Source organism: Mauremys mutica, chromosome 2 (genome assembly GCF_020497125.1).
Source record: "Mauremys mutica isolate MM-2020 ecotype Southern chromosome 2, ASM2049712v1, whole genome shotgun sequence".
NCBI classification, from domain to species: Eukaryota; Metazoa; Chordata; order Testudines; family Geoemydidae; genus Mauremys; species Mauremys mutica.
In genome coordinates, this window is record NC_059073.1 from 282126049 (window position 1) to 282145744 (window position 19696).

At 42.5% G+C, this 19696-nt stretch overlaps 1 protein-coding gene across 3 annotated transcripts in view; it reads right to left on the minus strand.

The window, feature by feature from the left end:
- Nucleotides 1–19696, minus strand: part of LOC123363577 (sodium channel protein type 5 subunit alpha-like) — a 276479-nt gene that overhangs the window by 189610 nt on the left and 67173 nt on the right. For all 3 annotated transcript variants that reach the window (XM_045004716.1, XM_045004715.1, XM_045004714.1), the window contains exon 7: nt 14884–14947. In XM_045004716.1, coding sequence (XP_044860651.1) covers nt 14884–14947 — 64 coding nt within the window. The remainder of the gene's footprint in view (nt 1–14883; nt 14948–19696) is intronic.

Sequence of the window (19696 nt, forward strand, 5' to 3'; positions counted from 1 at the left end):
AAAGCTAATTACAGGTGGCTTCAATGTGGAGGAACTGGTTTTCCTACAGATGACACTGGCTGCTTTCAGTTGAAAGTTACAGCCATAGAAACATACAGGCAAGCTGTTCCATCTCATGTGAAAGTTCAGATTACATATTACATTTAAGGTTGAATGCTTACAGTACACAAAGAAGATCCACCCTAAACAGGTGAATTGAGGATTGATAACCAGGTCACTAACTATAATAATAAATAGGCTTCTCTTACCCCTTACAATTATCTCAAGAACTGCTGAGATGCTGGAACAGATCCTCAGCTGGTGTAAAGTGACAAAGCTCCATTGAAGCCACTGGATTTGTGCTAATTTATGACAGCAGAGGATCTGGCTCAATATTCATATGTGATCCGAGCACTCCACCCTTCAGCCTGATCTTCTTCTCACTCTCTGGGACCAGTGAACCTTTCATCTAAGTGTCCAACCTTTCCGTTCACTCACCAGAGGAGCCTGGGATTTCACATCCACTCCAAGAAAAGTCCTTACCTAAACTGCTGCAATGACTTTTCTGCTTCTCTCAGGAAAGCTTCTAGTCCGTGCATCTTGCAAATTCCTTTATTACATGGCATGCCGCAAGCAAAACATTCTCTCATTAAATTTCACAACTCCTTACAATTTTTTTCCCCCTAAAACACTATGGCATGCCATACACAGCAACAAAGTACATTAATTACAACTAACTCTACCAGGCCTGGTCTACACTAGGGTGGGGGGTCGAACTAAGGTACGCGACTTCAGCTACGCGAATAGCGTAGCTGAAGTTGAACTACCTTAGTTCGAACTTCTTACCTGTCCAGACGCCACAGGATCAAAGTCCGCGGCTCCCCTGTCAACTCCGCCACCGCTGTTCGCGGTGGCGGAGTTCCGGAGTCAATGGGAGCGCATTCGGAGTTCGAACTATCGCGTCTAGATTAGACGCGATAGTTCAAACTCCGAGAAGTCAAACGCTACGCGTCGACCCGGCAGGTAAGTATAGACCTACCCTCAGTTACTAAAGCAACCATGTAAATAGCAATTTGGTAAGGGCACCAGATCCATCTAACAGGCAGGAAAAGAGGAACTCAGCAGAACTTGCATGCCTTTTTCCACACAGTTGTTTCAGATACTCTCTGCTTATGCTCTGGATAGTAAGGGTCTTATAGCTCTGTAAAAGCTCTAGTTGACATGGTTAGGAATGGCTACAATAATGTGGCTTTGTGAAGGCATTTTAATGACAAAGAACAACTTCCAAGCAGTGTTTTTGAACAGAGCAACATACTCTGCATTGGAGTTGGTGAATTTGAACCTCTACCTGTGAAAAAGAAGAATCAAATTTTTCTAACTTGTCTATAGTCAGGGCTATTAATCAGCAATATCCAGTCAGTTGATCTTGTAAAACACTTCTTCACCAGTCATGTGGAGCGGCAAACATGTCCAACAAGTATGACACGTCTTGTGACAGAATAAGAAGAACCCTCTCACTCCATTACACAATAGAGTGTTTCAATCACAATTGCTTTTTAGCACAATGTTTAGTAAAACAAAATATAAATTGACACCAAACCAAAAAGTAATAATAAATAAAAATAAAATAATATTAATAAAATAAGAAGCAAATCAAAGTAAATCTTTGAATTCAAGCCAAAATTAGAATAGATTCAAAGTCAGTCATGCGGTGGTGACGGTGGTTGGGGGGGGGAGTGTCACGGTATTGTTTCCTGAACAGAACAGCTATATATATGGTATAGATCCTATCTTTATATTACAAGGTAGCAATGTGATCTTGGGGTTGAGATAATTCTTCAGTGCATTGTCGGTGGTTTTGAAGTCTTCCAGTGCCAGACACCAATATTATGAATTCAACAACACTTTCAGAAGCTTAATCTAATATCATTAGTCAAGCACAAGGTTTTAAATAAATCTGCTTTGAAAGCCAAAAAACAAAAACAAAAAAGAAAAAGAAAAAGAAAGAAAGAAACTTTGCAAGATTCATCCATATCTATCTTTGCATGGGACTTTAGATGAAGGTAGAAACCCTCCACCCCATAGTTTACATTTTATTAACTGTGCAAATGAAAATATAGTCAGATTTTGTGTGCTTCAGTGGAGCCCTGCTGATTTACACCCTCTGAAGATCTAGTCCATATTGACTATGCTACATGAAAAAAGCAGAGACATTTTCAATTCTTTTGCTCCCAGTCTAAGAAAAGTATCTCCTTCTTGAGCTTTCCTACTTTGGTTCCCTCTGTTGAGATCCACAAGTCCTGCATTACTTTGATTTTATCATTACAGGCTTGGGGAAGAGGAAAAGGAATAAAACTCCAGCTGTTCTCTTTTCTAAAATCTATGTGTTTACTCTGAATTTGTGGTCTGACCATTTCCTCTGTGGAACATGAACTTTCAAGTAAGCCCCATCTCCCAACATGATGGCATGTATTGTCATCAGGTGCCAGATATTCATTAGATTTCTGTCTTTCACCTGATACTGCAGACACCTAACAGTGTCCATGGTATGCTTAGCATATTTTTCCAATGATTTCTTGACTCTAAAGAAACATTCATTTTGCCTTCTTTGAGGCAGCATGGCCACGCAGGCCATGAGAAGTTTTTGTAAGGCTCATTCCCTTTTTCAAGAAAAAATGACTAAACTTTGCTTGGGATTTTTTTTTTAATCCAAGCAGGGAAAGGCTTTCCTCAGTTCTTCACTGAAAAACAATCCCAAGTGGTCCCACTGGGTTGTTTCACTGTGCTCTTGTTTATTTTAATCACCCGAAGAGAGCAGGTGTTGCTGAAACATCTGAGGAGCGCTGTATGTGGCTTGAAGGATATCATGTTTCATTAACTTTGGGCCTAGCCTTGCTCCAAATGAAGTCAATGCAAGTTTTGCTGTTGACTGCAAGTGAGCAAGACTTTTGTCTCCAAATACAGCACAGATAAAGGATTTCTGGAATGCTTTTTTCTCTGGAGACCATCTTCAATGACTGTTATGAATAGGTGAAAGGCTGTAGCTAAAGGGAAGGGAAATATTGAGTTGTTGGCCACTCACATCAAATCTCAGATAAGCCTCATGGCACCATGACATTGGACTGCACTGCCACTAGAAGATCCCCTTGAGATTCACTGGCACCATCACTGCTTGGGGTGACTTCTTTTTGAGTGGAAGCGAACTGGACCAGTTACTCATATGTACCTGGGGCAGTTTACTGAAAGGATGCCTGTTTTCTCTTTTGAAAAGCACTAGCAATGGTGCTGTAACCCTTCTGGTGCTGAAGGGAGTGACAGAAACCTGGTCTAATATCTTCTGTTTGTAATACAATACTAATGTGTGCAAGTTTACTTATGCTTACAACTCCTTGCAATACGGCAGTCTTCCCACTAACATAAGATGACCTGACAGGTATATCATAGATTGCTAATACGAAAGAATCTTGTATGACCATGGAGTACACGTACAAAGTATACCTCCGGGGACTCGGCAGTGTTCAAACTTGAGGGATGTCAGTACTAAAACCATGAGCCTCTATCACTTGAGCTGAAGAACTCCATTAACCAATATCTGTACTAGCCTTTCATCCTCTTACACCAAAAGGAGACCTTTGCTCGCACCTGAGATTCCCAGTGAGCCTACTGTAGAAAAACTCCCTCACAAAGAGTGGTGATCCATAGGATGTGCATACAATTTAGAAACACTGCATGGAAAAGAAAAATTTGAAAAGTGGCTGCGTTCTATGAAGAAGCCGTAAGGGATTTGTTAGCTGGAAGGGCTCCCGTTTAAGATTATTCTTTGGGAACCATACCTATTCCCTCTGAGGTGCTTTTCTTTTTAAAAAGGAATCTCAGGATTTTACATAGGATGTTAAAGTCTTCCTCTTTGGATTTTCAAGCAGACTCTTTAGGCTCTACAGCTCTAGGAGAAAGAGTCTGACAGGATTTCACTGAGACTGGCAACCACAAGAAGCTACATTAATATAACATCCTTCACAGGGTGCTGTACAATTAATCACAATACAATTACAATGTCATCAATTAAGAACAGTTAAAAGCACCAATCTACCCATCCATCCATCAGGCCATAATCACCATAGTTTGCTGGCACCAGTACAGAAAATTAAAGGACCTAAGAATAAACCTCATTTTAAATAATGACACAGATTGGGCAGTCCAGGTAGTAATAGCTAAGGGCCATAATTACAAAATGCTCTGGCTCAAGACTTTAATCTGGACAAACCCAGGAACCTGCTGATCCAGGCTGTAATGAACTACTCTGGCTTTACAGTGAAAGAAGATTGGTGAACTACTGTGTGTTGGATCACAGCATTTCAGAGCTTGACCATATACCATATGGTGCTAGGAGGTTGCAATTCACAGCTGCTAATGTTGTCACCCCCCGAAGTCGTTAAACATATGAAGGGCTGTGCAGAGGTCTGTACTCTCAATTGTCCTAGGTAGCAAAAGTCCAACTCCATCTATTACATATGATGTTTTATAAACAGACAGCAAAAGTTGGAGGCAAATAGACAGGTACAAACTGGACTATTCAAATTTTAAAAACTGCTATAAGGAATCTTCATCGCTCCTGTAAAAGTTGTGGGTTGGCATATCAATAAACTGAAAGATTCTGAAAATGAGAGGAGAGATTTATAGCTGAAATCACTGAAATAAATTTTAATTGGTAAATTTTAATAGGTACATTTTAATAGAATGAGAAACACCCCCGTAGCAACACAGTGGGGGTAAAAGCCTGAGGTCCCCCCCACACACACACACGCACACACAGAGGGGACCACTGGACTTCCAAATAGGGAGTATTACTGGACTTACTAAATTAGCCCAACAATGATAATTGATGTGAAACAGGAGGGTGTGCTCCCTGAGAGGCTCTGGCAACTTAGGCAATTAGCTGAAATCTAGGTATCACACAGAGGGGACTGCATATAGGCTCAGATTGTCCACAGACCTTTGCATGCTCACTGGCTTGCAACCACAAAACAAATCCCCTCCCACCCCCACCCCCCCAAAAAAATCCCACTGGCTTTCAGTTCAGGCACATATAAATCCTATACCCTGAGAACCAGATCATGACCAAACCTATGTACCCGTGCAAATGGGAGTACCCCTGTGTGGCCTCTCCAGCCCCTGACATCAGGCATGCAGAAGTAAACAAACATTATGTGCCCACAACTGCCCTCTCAAGGTGGTGGGTGGGGAGTGGGCACTCTAGGCTCCACCCCTAGTGCACAAACCAGCAAAGGGAGGTTGTAATCTACTACTGGTGTGGGCCAGCAGCAGACTGCTACACCTTTGTAGCAAGGGGGAAGCTCCTGTTCTGTTGCTTGGGCAGCATGGGAATGCACTGACCCTTAACTAGGCAGATTGTAAATGTGTAACCCACACCCACTCGGTGCGGTTGATGAGTCCGCTGTGCCCTGGACCAACAGAGCTGGCTACTTTAGCTCAGGTAGTACTGGCTCATGCTTTTAGACCCAGAAATCATGAATTCAGTCCTTGACACTAATGATCCACTCACAGATGCGGCATTTCAAATATACAATCTAGCCCTAAGAGTGGGGTACTAAAGTGTGCACCCTGTAAGCTGTAGCATTTTTCACAAGATTGTATGCATGCTTCCTTGTGGTTTTTTACATTGAAGTGAGGAGCTCTCCTGCCACAAACACATCTGTCACATTCCAATATGATTTTAACCAACACAAAGTAGATGAAGAGTGTGTTAGTTACATCAAAACTTAGTTAAGTTAATTTAAAATATGCTATCCGCTACGAGGGATTGTAATAAGATTATTAGTGTTGCTTATTAAATTATTTCGTAATTGGATCATGAGCTCTGACAGTTAAAAGAATGCATCTAGTTCTTTACAAAATGACATCATCTTCAATGGCATTTTAAGATGCCACAGTTTTAAGGAAAAACAGGGACTCTGCCTTTGCTCTGCCAGCAATCCCAGCCTTTGCCACACATCAGCCAACTGGGCTCACTTCTGTTAGATGCTGAACACACCAGCCCCAATCCAGCAAAGCACTGAAGCGTATTTCATTTTAAGCACAAGCAGTCCCATTGACTTCAGTGGAACGACTCATGCTTAAATTTATGCGCACACTTTGTTGGTTTGGGGCATGCGATAACTAAGCCCTCAAACACCTCCAGATTTTCTCCCAGGCTGCTTTTGTGCATGGCAAATACTCCCTGATAAAATACCAGAACCAACTTCCTTATTCTCCTTAAGACTCACTTCTGCGGAGATGCCCAGGAGACCCAGCCTGATGATCATGGTTAAGCAGCCAATGAGCTGTAGCTATTGTTTTCTCCCTTTCCTCCCCTCCCCTCCCCTCCCCCCAGGTAAATAACAAAGCTGAGCCAAATATTCACCAAGTTAATTTACTTCCAACCTGTATCCCTAACCTCTACCCCTTTGTTTGTGGTTTTGGGTAGTAAACCCTTCAGACCAAGGGATTTCTCTTCTGTATGTCCAAGGCCGGCTCCAGGCACCAGCTAAAGAAGCAGGTGCTTGGGGCGGCCCATACCAAGGCCGCTTTAGGGGTGGCACGTCTGGGTCTTTGGTAGCAATTCGGCGGCGGGTCCCTCAGTCCCTCTCGGAGCTAAGGCCCTGCCGCCGAAGAGTGGAGTGGCGCGATCGCGCTGCCACAGCTTTTGGGGGGGGGGGGGGCGCTTGGGGCAGCGGAAAACCTGGAGCCAGCCCTGTATATGTCTGTACTGCACCAAGCACAGTGGGGCCTTAATCCTGAATGGAGCCTTTGGATGCTACAATACATAATTAACAACAACAATAGTAAATGGAGGCTTATTAATTTCAGGCAAACCAGAGCTCTAGCTTAAACAACAAGGAGTCCGGTGGTAACTTAAAGACTAACAGATTTATTTGGGCATAAACTTTCGTGGGTAAAAAACCTCAGCTGTTATAGCTGTCGGCAGCAGAATAAAGGAAACTTCCATTGTTGCTACCTGTATATCCTCCCCTTCAATTCAACAGTTTCCAGCACAGTTGGGGCTGTGTTACACGACACAGCTTCTTTATTGTCAATGGAGTAGCAGCTGTGGGAAAGGATGCTGTATACTGAATGGTATCTGTGGTCATGGAAGTTATTCACCTCTCTCAAACTGCCATGGTTCAGGTGAGAAATGCAGCATAGGGCAGTGTAAAGCAATGTACATAAAACGAAGTAAATGAACCATCCCATTCCTCAGGATGGGGCACATTTACTTACCTTCTTCAGAGGAGTATGGTGAGTGTCTTAACATTTGTGAAGTACTGTGAAATCATTGGATGGAAGATATGTAAGTGCAAAGGATTATTACTACAGTTGAGAGACATCAGGCTATAGCATCACTACGATACACTGTACGAAAGTGCTGTTAATATGGCTGTAAGTAAAGCTCATCATTAAAATGCCACTTTTGTATACTTGGTAACTATGAAAAAAAAGTGGGGGTCACAGATGGAATTTTATGTGTTGGTATAGATTGCCTTAGTGAAACAGAGCAACACAACAAATACCTTTGTAAAGATACTTTAAAACAGATTAGGATTCATTTTATAACTTTCAAATGTTTTAAGAGGATTTCCATTCTAAATTCCTTTTATTCATAGACTAAGATGAGAGCAAAAGAGTTACAAAGGCTTATATATATTATATGTTATTTTTAAGTAGCCTGCTAAGAAAAATCAAGGTCACAGTGAGAATAAAGGTAGCTAAAGTTTCTATAGCAACAGTTACTAGGATGCAGTTGCCAAAGGTGCCTTCTTTTTATATCCTGAAGTAGCTTTAGAGGCCGATTTTTCTTCCCATTCACTAGCCTTTTTGGCAATATCAGTACAGACATGATGCAAATGTACTTGCATTGTTAGTATGATACTGTAGACTACAGCCTAAGAGCTGAATATACGGTACATGTCATGCAAAAGGGAAAAAAAATGTTAAGCAGTCTGACCTTGAGACTTGAAAAGAACACCACTGACTGAAAAACCACACTGCTTGGAAAAAATGGTTTTCTTACTATTGGCCCAAGTAGCATGTGAGATTACTATAAATGAAAACAAACAGAACAGAAGGCTACTTTTATCTTTTGCTGCCCAGTTTGTTTACTTGTGCATTTGACAGCACTTTGTGTCTAGTCAGTTTCAGAGTTTCCCCTAGCAGACAATTTCCCCTGTTGTTTGTGTGCATCTTTCACACCACCACAGGGGAGAGAGAAAAAATCTGAAAAAATAGGAAAATGTCATTGTAAAAATCACAAAAATTGGGAGAAGACTCAGGACAGGTGGAGAAGCTGAAACTCATTTTCATTTTTTTTGGAGGGTGGGAGTAGGAGGCTAGGGAGTGAGGTCAGAAGGAGATAATCGACTAATTCCAAGCTGATGTGGCTCCTCTACATTTGTATCCTGTTTTGATAAGGAAACACCAGACTCCAGGTTTATAAGCATTTTTACAAAATTAGCAAGTTACGATTTCAGTAGGAAAAGTGAGCAATCCCATAATGTGACTACATTAATAATACAGGAGTTTTGATGTAACTTGAGAGAATCCTTTCATTGCCAGCCCTCCACCATCACATCTGCCATGGTGTTGTGGTCCAGTGAAGACAATGGGCATGTATCTGGTACATTCAGCAGCACAGCAGGTGTTTTCTAGTCCAATGCTCAGCAGCAGCCAATTGGTTAAATGAAAAAGAACATTTTTCCCTTATTGTTATCAGTTAAAAACATGTACCAGAGATCAACATAAATCTTTCGGGTAGGTTTTTTTGTTTGTTTGGTTTTTTTAAGTCATAGTCAACACCTATAATTCTGGTGCCCTTCTGGCCACCACCTCTGCTTATGGGCTAGAGCTGTGCTGCTGCAAGGAAAGGAGAAACCCTTAAAGGGGCTGGAGCCACAGCCACATTGGTGTTCCAAGGGGGGCAAGAGGGAGTGGTGACTGGGCTGGAGGTGTCCCTACAAAATGGGTGTCCTATACAGTTTCCTATAGAGTTTAGGCCTCAAGACAGCTCTATTTATAGGGAATGCATGGCCAAATCCTGAAGACTTGACTCAGTTTTCAGTCCTTACTCAAACTCCCATTGAGTTCAGGCTCATTGTTTTCCTACAGGTTATTAGTTTTGTCTTTTAAATCCAAAGTACGTGATACACACTTTCCTGTTCATTACTAAAGAGCTAAATCCAAAATGCAACAAGTACTTTTGCAAGATACTTTTTCTCTCCTTTCTAGAGATGTGAATCTGGCAGGCCAGATCCCAATTCTTGCCCAGGCTGCAGGCATTAACTCAGAACTGAAAAAATTGATAGTTGGAGACAGACCAATTCACCTGTGTGTTAGGTTTCCTCTAAATAGGTATTAGGCTTATAAGAACATATTTGGTGTTTAGAATCTATGAAATGTTTATAAGTTGCTGCATGCATTAATCTCACTCGCAATGTCTGCATTCCATGCTTTAGGAAAATATGTATGTTTTGCTTTATAAGTTTGAAAATGTTTGCTCTGAATTTGTGAACTCAGGCAAGGGAATCATCTCCTCTCCACCCATCCAGAAGGACTATCAAAATCAGATGGGCCATCAAGGAAAATCACAATACAATGGACTGGTTAATGGCCCTATCACACCTGAGAAATGCTATGTGCAAGGAAGCTTGTCCTGTAGATTTGGAAGCTGAAGGAAGGAAATAAAACAAAGCCACAGGATAATTTTCCATCTGTTTGAACTCTGACAGGACCAGAGACTCTGAACTGAAGCCAGAGATCCCCAGGGGCTGCCTCCGGGTCTGCCCTGAAAGACACTTTAAATTGTCAGATCACTACAACTCTGTCACTCTTAGGATTTAGAGAGTAACTTAGGTGTGTGTATATGTTTGCTTGTTTTAACCCTTAAATAACTCTTATCTCTTTTTCCTAGTTAATAAACCTTTAGATAGTTTATTACAGGATTGGCTAGAGGCATTGTCTTTGATGTAAGATCTAGGGTACCAGTCGATCTGGGCTAAGTGACTGGTCTCTTGGGACTGGAAACAACCTGAATGCGGTGTGATTTTTGGTGTAAGTGACCATTTATCACAAAGTTCAGTTTGTCTGGGTTGCAAGATAGACCAGGAGACTGTCAGGAGTTCACATTTGTAACTGGCTTGGTGAAATCTAATCATAGAACACACAACCAGTCTGGAGTGTCTGCCCTTGTTTCTGACAGTCTGCCCTGAGGTAGGCACTCACAGTCATGAGCCACTCCAGATAGCACGACAGTAATGATCACTCATTATCCTAAAACACCAAGTCTCCCGTGTCCCTTCGCTGGAATCTCCTCTCCTTCCATCTCAAGTTCAAGTTTCCGGTCCTTTACCTCCACGAGTCTCTGCACCACCTGCATCCCTGTTCTCATTTCCATTTATTCTCATCTTATTAACTCCACTGCTCCCAACTCTGCCTGCTAGCACCCTCTGTATCATTCTCCACTCTGTTCTATTTACCTCCTTCCATGGTTGGAAGACTTCCTCGACCAGTGCATCAATCAAACTCCCTTTCCTCATTCAAATCTCTCCTTAAAATGTATGCCTTCCATGGGATCTTCCAAAGATAAGCCAGCTGTGTGGGTGCATACGTCTATTTTGAGGGATGGCTGGTGATTCATGCCCAGCTCTTGGTCATACTGTAGACTGTGTTAATATCTACAGTCTGGCTGCTGAACAGGTAGTATGCATTATCACCTGCTGCCACTAAGAAACTCAGAGGTTTGGAGGAAGTGCAGCCCCACTACATGGTTCCAATACACATAATATCACCAGTGGTGCTGAAACAGCTTTTAGTCTATCATTATGACTAAGAGCTTCCATATCTTTGATCCATGTGCCGGATCTTTTCTGACCCCTCTTAAAATAAGGTGCTTAAAATTGGATGCAATGTCATAGATTTAGGGAACAAAATAAAAAGACGCCCAATATTTTAAATAGTTAACCTCTTTAGCAATCAGAATAGCTGTTTTTGTCCCTATTATTTTAATCAGAAATGGGATACAAAAGTTGTAATTGCAAAGTGGAATCAATTTGGATATTTCCGAAGGTGGCCATATTTTGAAAATCAAACATGGGGGTGTTTTTGCAGATCTATGTTTAAGGTTGTGAATTAGTCACACAACAGGAAAAGTATTTAAAAAAAATCATGGTGGTGTCACTACTTCCAACTTCTGACTCGGTGACACATGCTTATTTCTCAGAGGGGAGGATTTCTTTTCCCCAGTAACTAAGTGCTCTGAATGTATTTGTCATGAAACACTGAACAAGTGTCACTGACATTCAATTTGAGAATAAGAACAGCTTTGATCTCATCCACACTCATTTGAGAGTGACAAGGTGGATGAGATAATATCTTTTATTGGACCAACTTCTGTTGGTGGAAGAGACAGAGACAACAGAAGTTGGTACAATAAAAGATATTATCTCACCCACCTTGACTTTGTTATGTCCTGGGACCAACATGGCTATAACAACAATGCAAACAACAATGGAAGATCCATGCTCATTTGACTTTTCATTCCAACACTTTTCCCAACACTAAACCTCGTTTCCACTTCACTGTTATTCCTGGTACGCCAGCAAATTCTGCTTGATACAACAATACATCTAGAACAAACATTCTGTAGTTAGATTAAAAAAAAAAGTGTTTGAATTGATTAAATAAAAAAGGGGGCATTTCAGGTGTCCTGAAGAAAGTTTCTGGAACATACAGTTATTTTAATATATCCCACCATGTCTCCATGACTTTTAAAACAGAATAACTGAAATATAGGGCTGGAAAGGACCTCAAAAGGTAATCAAGTCCAGCCCCCTGCACTGTGGCAGAACCAAGTAAATCTACACCATCCCTGACAGGTGTTTGTCTAATCTGTTTCTAAAAATCTCCAGTGATGGGGATTCCACAGCCTCCCTTGAAGACTATTCCAGAGCTTACTTACCTTTATAGTTCAAAAGTTTTTCTTAATATCTAATCTAAATTGCCCCTGCAGCAGATTGAGCCCACTATTTCTTGTTCTATCCTCAATAGATGTGGAGAACTGAACAGCATCTTCTTTATAACATCCCTTAGCCTATTTGAAGAGTGTTCTCAGGTGCCCTCTCAGTCTTCTTTTCTGAAAACTAAACATGCCCAGCTTTTTTTAACCTTTCCTCATAGATCAGGTTTTCTAAACCTTTTATCATTTTTATTGCTGTCCTCTGGACTGTCTCTAATTTGTCCACATCTGGCACCCAAAACTGGACACAGTACTCAAACTGAGGCCTCACTAGTGTTGAGTAAAGCAGGAAAGTTACCTCGTGTGTCTTACAAAGGACAGAAGCTCTCCTGCTGACATAGCGCTGTCCATACCGGCACTTAAAGGAGGGTGGCTAACTCACACATAACTTATATCAACTTAAGCTGTAGCGTAGCCATAGCCTAAGTCCCACTTGTGAATCTAGCTGAAAGTGTGTCAGCTCCCAGCCCAGAAGGTATGGCAGACTGCTGCTGGTGTGTCCCCCAGAAGGATTAAACACCATAACCAGGTCACTTTCAGGCTCTTCCCACAGTTTATTAATCCAAACGAAAATAACACACACACACGAACACACACAAAGCTATTCCCCTGACCAACACAGTCTGCAGGAGCCTTTCACCCTCCTCCGGGGCCTGTCACAGGAACCAGCCTCCCTCCTGCAGCTTCCGTCCAACTAGGGTGGTTGCTCACGTTACCAGAATACTGGACATTCTGGCACTTCTGGGAATGACCCCTGCTGGCATGACATTGGCTGCACGGTGTGTGTGAGGTCACGCCACACAGGGGACACCAGTTTCAAGAGCGCACCGCACGCGAGGTCAGGCTGGTGTGGGAGGAGTGGCATGCTATTCAAAATGGTGTCTCCCATCCAATACTAGACAAAAGCACGTCCAGTTACCAGACAGAGGACAAACCAGCCAAAAAGAGGACTTTCCAGGATATAATTGGGTGAGTGCCCTCCCCACATTCAGCTGAGCTCTCTCAGCCCTTTATAGGCATAATCTGAACCCTCTGCAGCTGGGTCCAATAATCAAACAGGGCTGCCTGGCTGCAGGCTCACAGGCTCTTAAAGGAGCTGACTAACCTGAACCAGACACTAAATTCAAACTCGGGGCCAAAGGGAGGAAACCAAATCCAGCACCCCCAACCTTTTCTAAATCATGACTTCCTGATCCCCATTTTCTCCAGCAGTGATTGCTCCCCCTCAGCCCCAATGGCATTATGGAACTAAGGTCTGGGCCCTAGGTATCCTGCTGCCAGCCAGGACTCAAATCCACATATCAGTGGGACCTGTGTTTAAACTACCACTGCTTGGAGGGCCTCAGGGGACTTCTAAGTCCTGAGACCTCCTAGAAAATTCCCCTATAGCCTTAGAGTCCAGCCTGAGCTTGGACTAATGCAGTGTATTACTATCATCCAGGTTTGTTTACTGAGTGCTGACGTTATACCTTCCCTGAAAATAATGTTGAGGAAGGCATGGCCCTCTGCCCAGGGAGCTTACAGTCTAAATCAGCCTGGCAATACAGATCAGACATACAAGACATGCAGGGGGAAGGTTGACACATCCAGTTATCCTTTGTGTGCATGTAAATACAGATATAGACAGTGGCAGGCAGAAAAAGTGCTTATCTCTCTGGCGCTCTTTACTGTTTTATCCTATCCTGACCTCTTCTTTCTCTCTGCCTTTCCTCACATTGCAGCCTAGATTTTACCTTCCTATCTCCTTCTATCTTCCTCTCACCAACAGATCCTCCTTCAGACACACCAGAGTTCCTGCCAATCACATCTCCATTCTCATCATTCATCCACACTCAACCCTCCCAACTCAGCCCACCCCAACACGCTCATCTCCCTCTCAACCAGGCCCAAAGCCTCTCTTCTCACCCACCTACCAATCTCAGAATTTTCTCTCCCTCTTAACTCAAAAACAAACCCCCTCACTCTGAGATCCACTTTCTTCCTGCCTACCCAACTTCCTGCAGCTCAGAACCCCTCAAGGGCTTAAAACCCTCTCCCTTCCCATCATAGGCCCTTCTCCTCACCTCATAGCTTAACCTCCTTCCAAATCCTCTCATACTCACAAGAGCCACCCACTCCCCAGGTAAAATCCCTCCATCACAACACCACCTTCCAGTGAGCCTGGAGAATCAGGATCAAAGACAGTTGAGAAGGACTATGAGAAGGACAGTTGAGAAGGCTTCTACCCTGCCTCTGTGCAGCTAACCTGAATTTGCATCTCAAGAGGCCTATATTTCCTGCTCCTTCTGCTGCCTACAGAGGTTTGAGAAACTGGAATACATACCCTCTACACCTGCATTACATGCACATGAAGCTCACAGATTAACAAAGTGTCTTTGCATGTCCAAAACATCTTGGTTTCAGTACTGGCCAAAGGTTTGAATTTATTATTCTGTTCTTCCTCCTCTGCTAGAAATACTGGAATTAATCATCAGTCTATTTCCCCATTCTACTTTTCTGCTTCCTTCTTCACCTTTCCTTTAAACTACTATCCACTCAGCCAAAATGTTATTGAGTACCAAGCACTTTTTTGAGGAGAAAATTAAACTGATTGGAAAAGGAGTTTGTAATAAGGTCACTGAAGAATTCAGACCTTGATAAGTGAGACACACCAACCTCTTTCCTCTGCTGTTTAGAAAATGTTATTATGATGCATGATATTGTCATTATCTTTGTTTCCATTATTACTGACACTGGGAAATTGAAATCCCTACTCCATGCCAGTTAGAAATGGACAGAACTGAACCAATATGTGTCAAAGAAAGAAAAAAGAAGCAAAGATGTTTTTTAATTGCACTTACCCAGCATCTGAGCTGTTGCCACAGAGTAGTGCGTCCGAAGTGCCATTTTTTATGAAGTAGTTTTCTGCCACAAAAGTGAAGGAATCATGAATTGACAACCTGCTTTCTAACAAGCACATTCCCATATTAATACAATCTCTGAAAATTATCCACCAAACAGCATATATAGTTACAGTAATCTGGGTATTTGATGAATAAAAGGTTTTGTTTGATTGACTGATTTTAATTTTCAGGAAGAAACATACTTCAGTTCTTGAAGAATCAGTTGTAAAAATTAAAATGTATAATTTTAATGCTTCTTAGTGATTGCTATCAGTATTTAAAATTCATTAGTAGCCTTTGTTCAATACAAAGAAGACAAAATAAAGGCAATAATAACATAATTAAAATACGTCCTTTTAACATTCAAACAGATAACAAACAAGTCTGATATAAAAAGAAATAGGAATAGAAGGGTAAGTTTATATATATATATATATATGCTTTCAACAATGGATACTCTAAAAAGCATAATTGGGGAAAAAATTAAGTAGCTGTACAGAGCCTATCCCAATGAGGCCCTGATCTCTGATCAGTGTTAAATAATAACAGATGCTTTCCAGAAGCAGGTGAAAGTGGATTGAGATGATTTTCAACAAGGAGCAAGGTGCATATCCTACTTAGCCTACATGCATACCCTACATACTCTACATATCCTAGATCCTATAGCAAAGGAGTCATTCCCTGCTGACTTAACACATGAAGGGGAGAGCCCTACACAGCAGGTGTTGTGTGAGAAGAGATGCCCTCCCAGATGATGCTCAAAGAGGTCTCCATTGCAGCCTTAACCTAAATTGTTAATGGTTTTAGAAACCAAGCGTTCCAGCTTATTAATCCTGGGGGCATTAAGTGCCAAAAAAATTAAAAATTCTTTGCACCATCTTTTAAAAATCTACATATTTTATTTGTCAAAACAACACAATATAATCACATCAGTTTCAATTATTTTGGTAATTTATTTCAAAATACCTGTCAGTAAGTATGTCTGTACCAATACAGACAACAAAAAAGATTGAGGAAATGTTTTTGATAAATAGATTCCTTACTAGGCATATTAATACAGAACTTTGAGTAACAATTCATTTGAACTACAATACAGAAATGCATTTCCCACACCTGTCAGAAACAGTGCAAAGGCTTGGGGGAGTCAGGGGTAACGGAGGAGCTGAGGGAGAGGGAAGTAATTGCTGGGAAGGAGCCTGGGTGTGAACATGGAGGGTTGTTGGGTGTGGGTGGGAGAAGTATGGAAGGGTTTTTTTGCAGGGGTAGGGAGGGATTGTTAGGGAGCCTCCCCCATGCAGACCCTGGCTGACCCCTAGCCTTTTTCAGTCAGGCAAATCTGCCCCTGTCCCCATGTGTCCCTGCACCCCCACTTAGCCACCCCCCCACAATCCCCATGTGTCCCTGCACCCCACCCAGGGGCGGCTCTAGGCATTTTGCTGCCCCAAGCACGGCACGCCTGTGGGAGGTCCACTGAAGCCGTGGGACCAGTGGACCCTCCACAGGCAAGCCGCAGGCAAGCCCCTTGCGGCGCCGGCAGAGCGCCCCCCGTGGCTTGCCGCCCCAAGCATGCGCTTGGCGTGCTGGGGCCTGGAGCCACCCCTGACCCCACCCCCAGTGGCCATGCACCTCCGCTCATCCAACTCCTTCTTCCCATACTCATGTGTCCCTGCACCCCCACTCCTATTCAGTCCCCACTCCAGTCTGTCCCCCTCACTAACCCTTTTGAACCCCAGTCTGACACCCCCTCAGCAGCCCTATGTGCCCCATGCTGTCTGTGCCCCTATTCCTCTGCCTCCTGACATGGCCCCACAGGCAGGGCACTCTGAGGAACCCAGGTTCTTCTCTTTCTTATCCACAGCTGGGGCTGCTCCCGCCCCGGAGCAACTGCTTTCTGTTCTGGTGCCACAGCAGCCTCTGATGGGCAAAAGGTGTAACTGCAGCACCTCTCTGGCAGAATGTATTTTCTGCAGAGAAAAAAATTCTGCACGGGACATGAATTCTGTGTGTGCACAATGGCGCAGAATTTGCCCAGGCGTAAAGGCTTATATAGGCAGACAATGCAAAGAATGCCGGGCTCAAGTCAGTGAGCAAATATGCTGCTGCATTTCAAATAAGCTCAATCAATGAAAAGGCCTGTTCTGATTACTGCTAGGAGGAAATTACAATCAGTGAACCTTGTGGTCATGAGGTCATTTGTTGGTTTTCACAAGTCAACATAGGATAAATAATGACAAACACTGCTCATACAGTGTGCTTTTGTACTTTGTTCGACACGTAGGTTTTTCTCTGGAAAGATCTTGGTCCAAAATACTGCCAAGATTTTTAACCTTGTTTACTACTACTGAACAATCCCCTCAACATATATTGCCCTGGCATACATCTAGGGTAGTGAGCACACATGAGGAGACCACATGATAAGAGAAATACAGCATACTGATGGTGCTTTGCACTCTGTTAAGAAATTATATCAGTGCATTTAGGTGCTGGACAACATGGAGAAAATGATAAACTTGGAGGGTTGTCACTTCTTATAGATTTTAAGCCTAGATGGAACCATTATGATCCTCTAATCTGACCTCCTGCATAATGCACCCAGTGATTCCGGCATCAAGCCCATAATTTATGGTTGAGCTAGAGGATATCTTATAGAAGGACATCCAATCTTGACCTGAAGTCTGCAAATGATGGAGAATCCACCAAAACTGTTAGCAAATTGCTCCAATGGCTAATTACCCTCTCAGTTTAAAACCTGCACCTTATTTTTAGTCTGAATTTGTCTAGCCTCAGCTTCCAGCCCTTGGATCTCATTTCAAATCCTTTGGTGATGATGCACAATTACTCCTCACCGCTGCTTGAGTTCTGTGTCCTTGGCTGACTGGAGCCACTGGCGTGAAGTTTCAGTCCCTTTTACACTGATGCAACAACCCATGGTCCACTGAATCAAAAAGCTGACACAGAAAGAACAAGAGCACAGGACTGAGAAAGAACAAGAGAGACAGAATGTGTACAAACAAGTCGCAGTGTGCAGGATGAGTTTTAAAATCCCAGGAGTACACATATGATCTGTCATCTGCTGTTGACTTAAACATTTACATTCCTAAAACAGACAGGATGCTAAGTCGCAAAGAGCTTTATGGAATGCATGGGGGAGAATCAGTACTGAGGCACTGCTGGTGGAAAGTATCTAAGCAATGGAGGATAGTCTGCACTGTAAGAGTGACAGTTACCATGCCAGGTTTGAATTTGAAGGGGATGAATAGCTGATTCCCCGGTGATAATACTATAACCCCCCTCCCTTCAATTATCACTGAAGAACAAAACTGCTGTATTATCACAAGCTCACACACTGGTCACATCATCACTCAAAGGAAGTTGGTTTGGTCTTCTGCCTAAAAGTGTATCTACACAGCACGCCACTGGTGCTGGCATGTAGGGTACATTTTGCTACATGCTTCATTGAAAGGTGGGCTCCACCCACAATGCAGTGTGTAGCTACATGCCACAGTGAAAGGCTCTGGCAGAAGGAAGGCAGTGGGGAAAGGCTCTGGCAGCTCCCTGCAGCAGGAAAAGGCTCCAGCAGTGGGGAGGCAGTGTAGACAGGGGAGGCACTACTTGGGCACATAGAGAACCGTGTAGGGTACATACCTCTATGGATCTGGCATGTCTGTACTCTACTCGCCTAAGCAGAACCTCCCCAGCTACACTGCTATTTATAGCTGTGGTACGGATGTGTGCAGTGCATGTACTGTACATGTCACCATACATTCTGTGCAGTGTAGACATATTCTAATGTGCTGGGGAAAGATCTTTGAGAAGCAATCATCATTGTTGTTTGAAGAACAGAACCCCTTTCGTAACACTACAGACCATGCTCCACTGCACCCTTATGCCTCACCTTTTCCTCACTTGATTGTATCATTAACATGCACAGTCAGTGCAACAGAGTACTATTTAAATTCAACACATTTTACCTCTGAAATGTAGAAATGGTCAAAAATTAGTAAGTTTGTTTTGTGAAAAATGTTGACAATTGTTTCATTTTCTTTAAATTTTTTACTACTTACTTTACATGAACTTTTAAATTTGTTTTTCTGATTTCTGATTCCCCTCCCCTCTATTTCTGAAAAAAGCCATTGTGTGTCAAAGAGAAGTTTTAAATAAAAATCTATGGCCAGATCTACTAAAAGGTACAGTGTATTTAAAGGTTTACGTGTAACCTGCCATGCACTTTTATCTAAACATATGTGTATATGTGTTTCTAAAGGAGCATAAAAGAACAAGATAAGCATCTTGCATATTAAAACAATGAACAAAAGGGTGTAACAAGAATGGCCCCAGATCAACTGAAAGATATATGAATTATTTACTTTGATACTTTCTCTGTTTTTCAAAAATATCAAAAATCTGCAATTAGTACTCTGAGTCAGAAATTAAAGAGCCTAAGCACTCATTTTCAACAAGGTTACAGTGTATTTACATTTGCATGCATACCAGAATTCAGCCACATAAACACACAGTACACCAATAAGGCTGGCCAGAAAAAAAATCAGTTCTGCAAAAAAATTTTTTTATTGGTACAGATATACTTGCTGACAGGTATTTTGTTTTTGTTCCACATCAGATCCCAAATGAGCCCTCTGAAAATTCTCTGAAGAAACATATGAGACAGATCTACCCTACAACAGCTGATAGCCCAATGGTTAGGGAACTCACCTGGGAAGTGGAATACCCAAGGTCCCTATTCTGCCTAATTTGGAGCAAGGACTTGAAC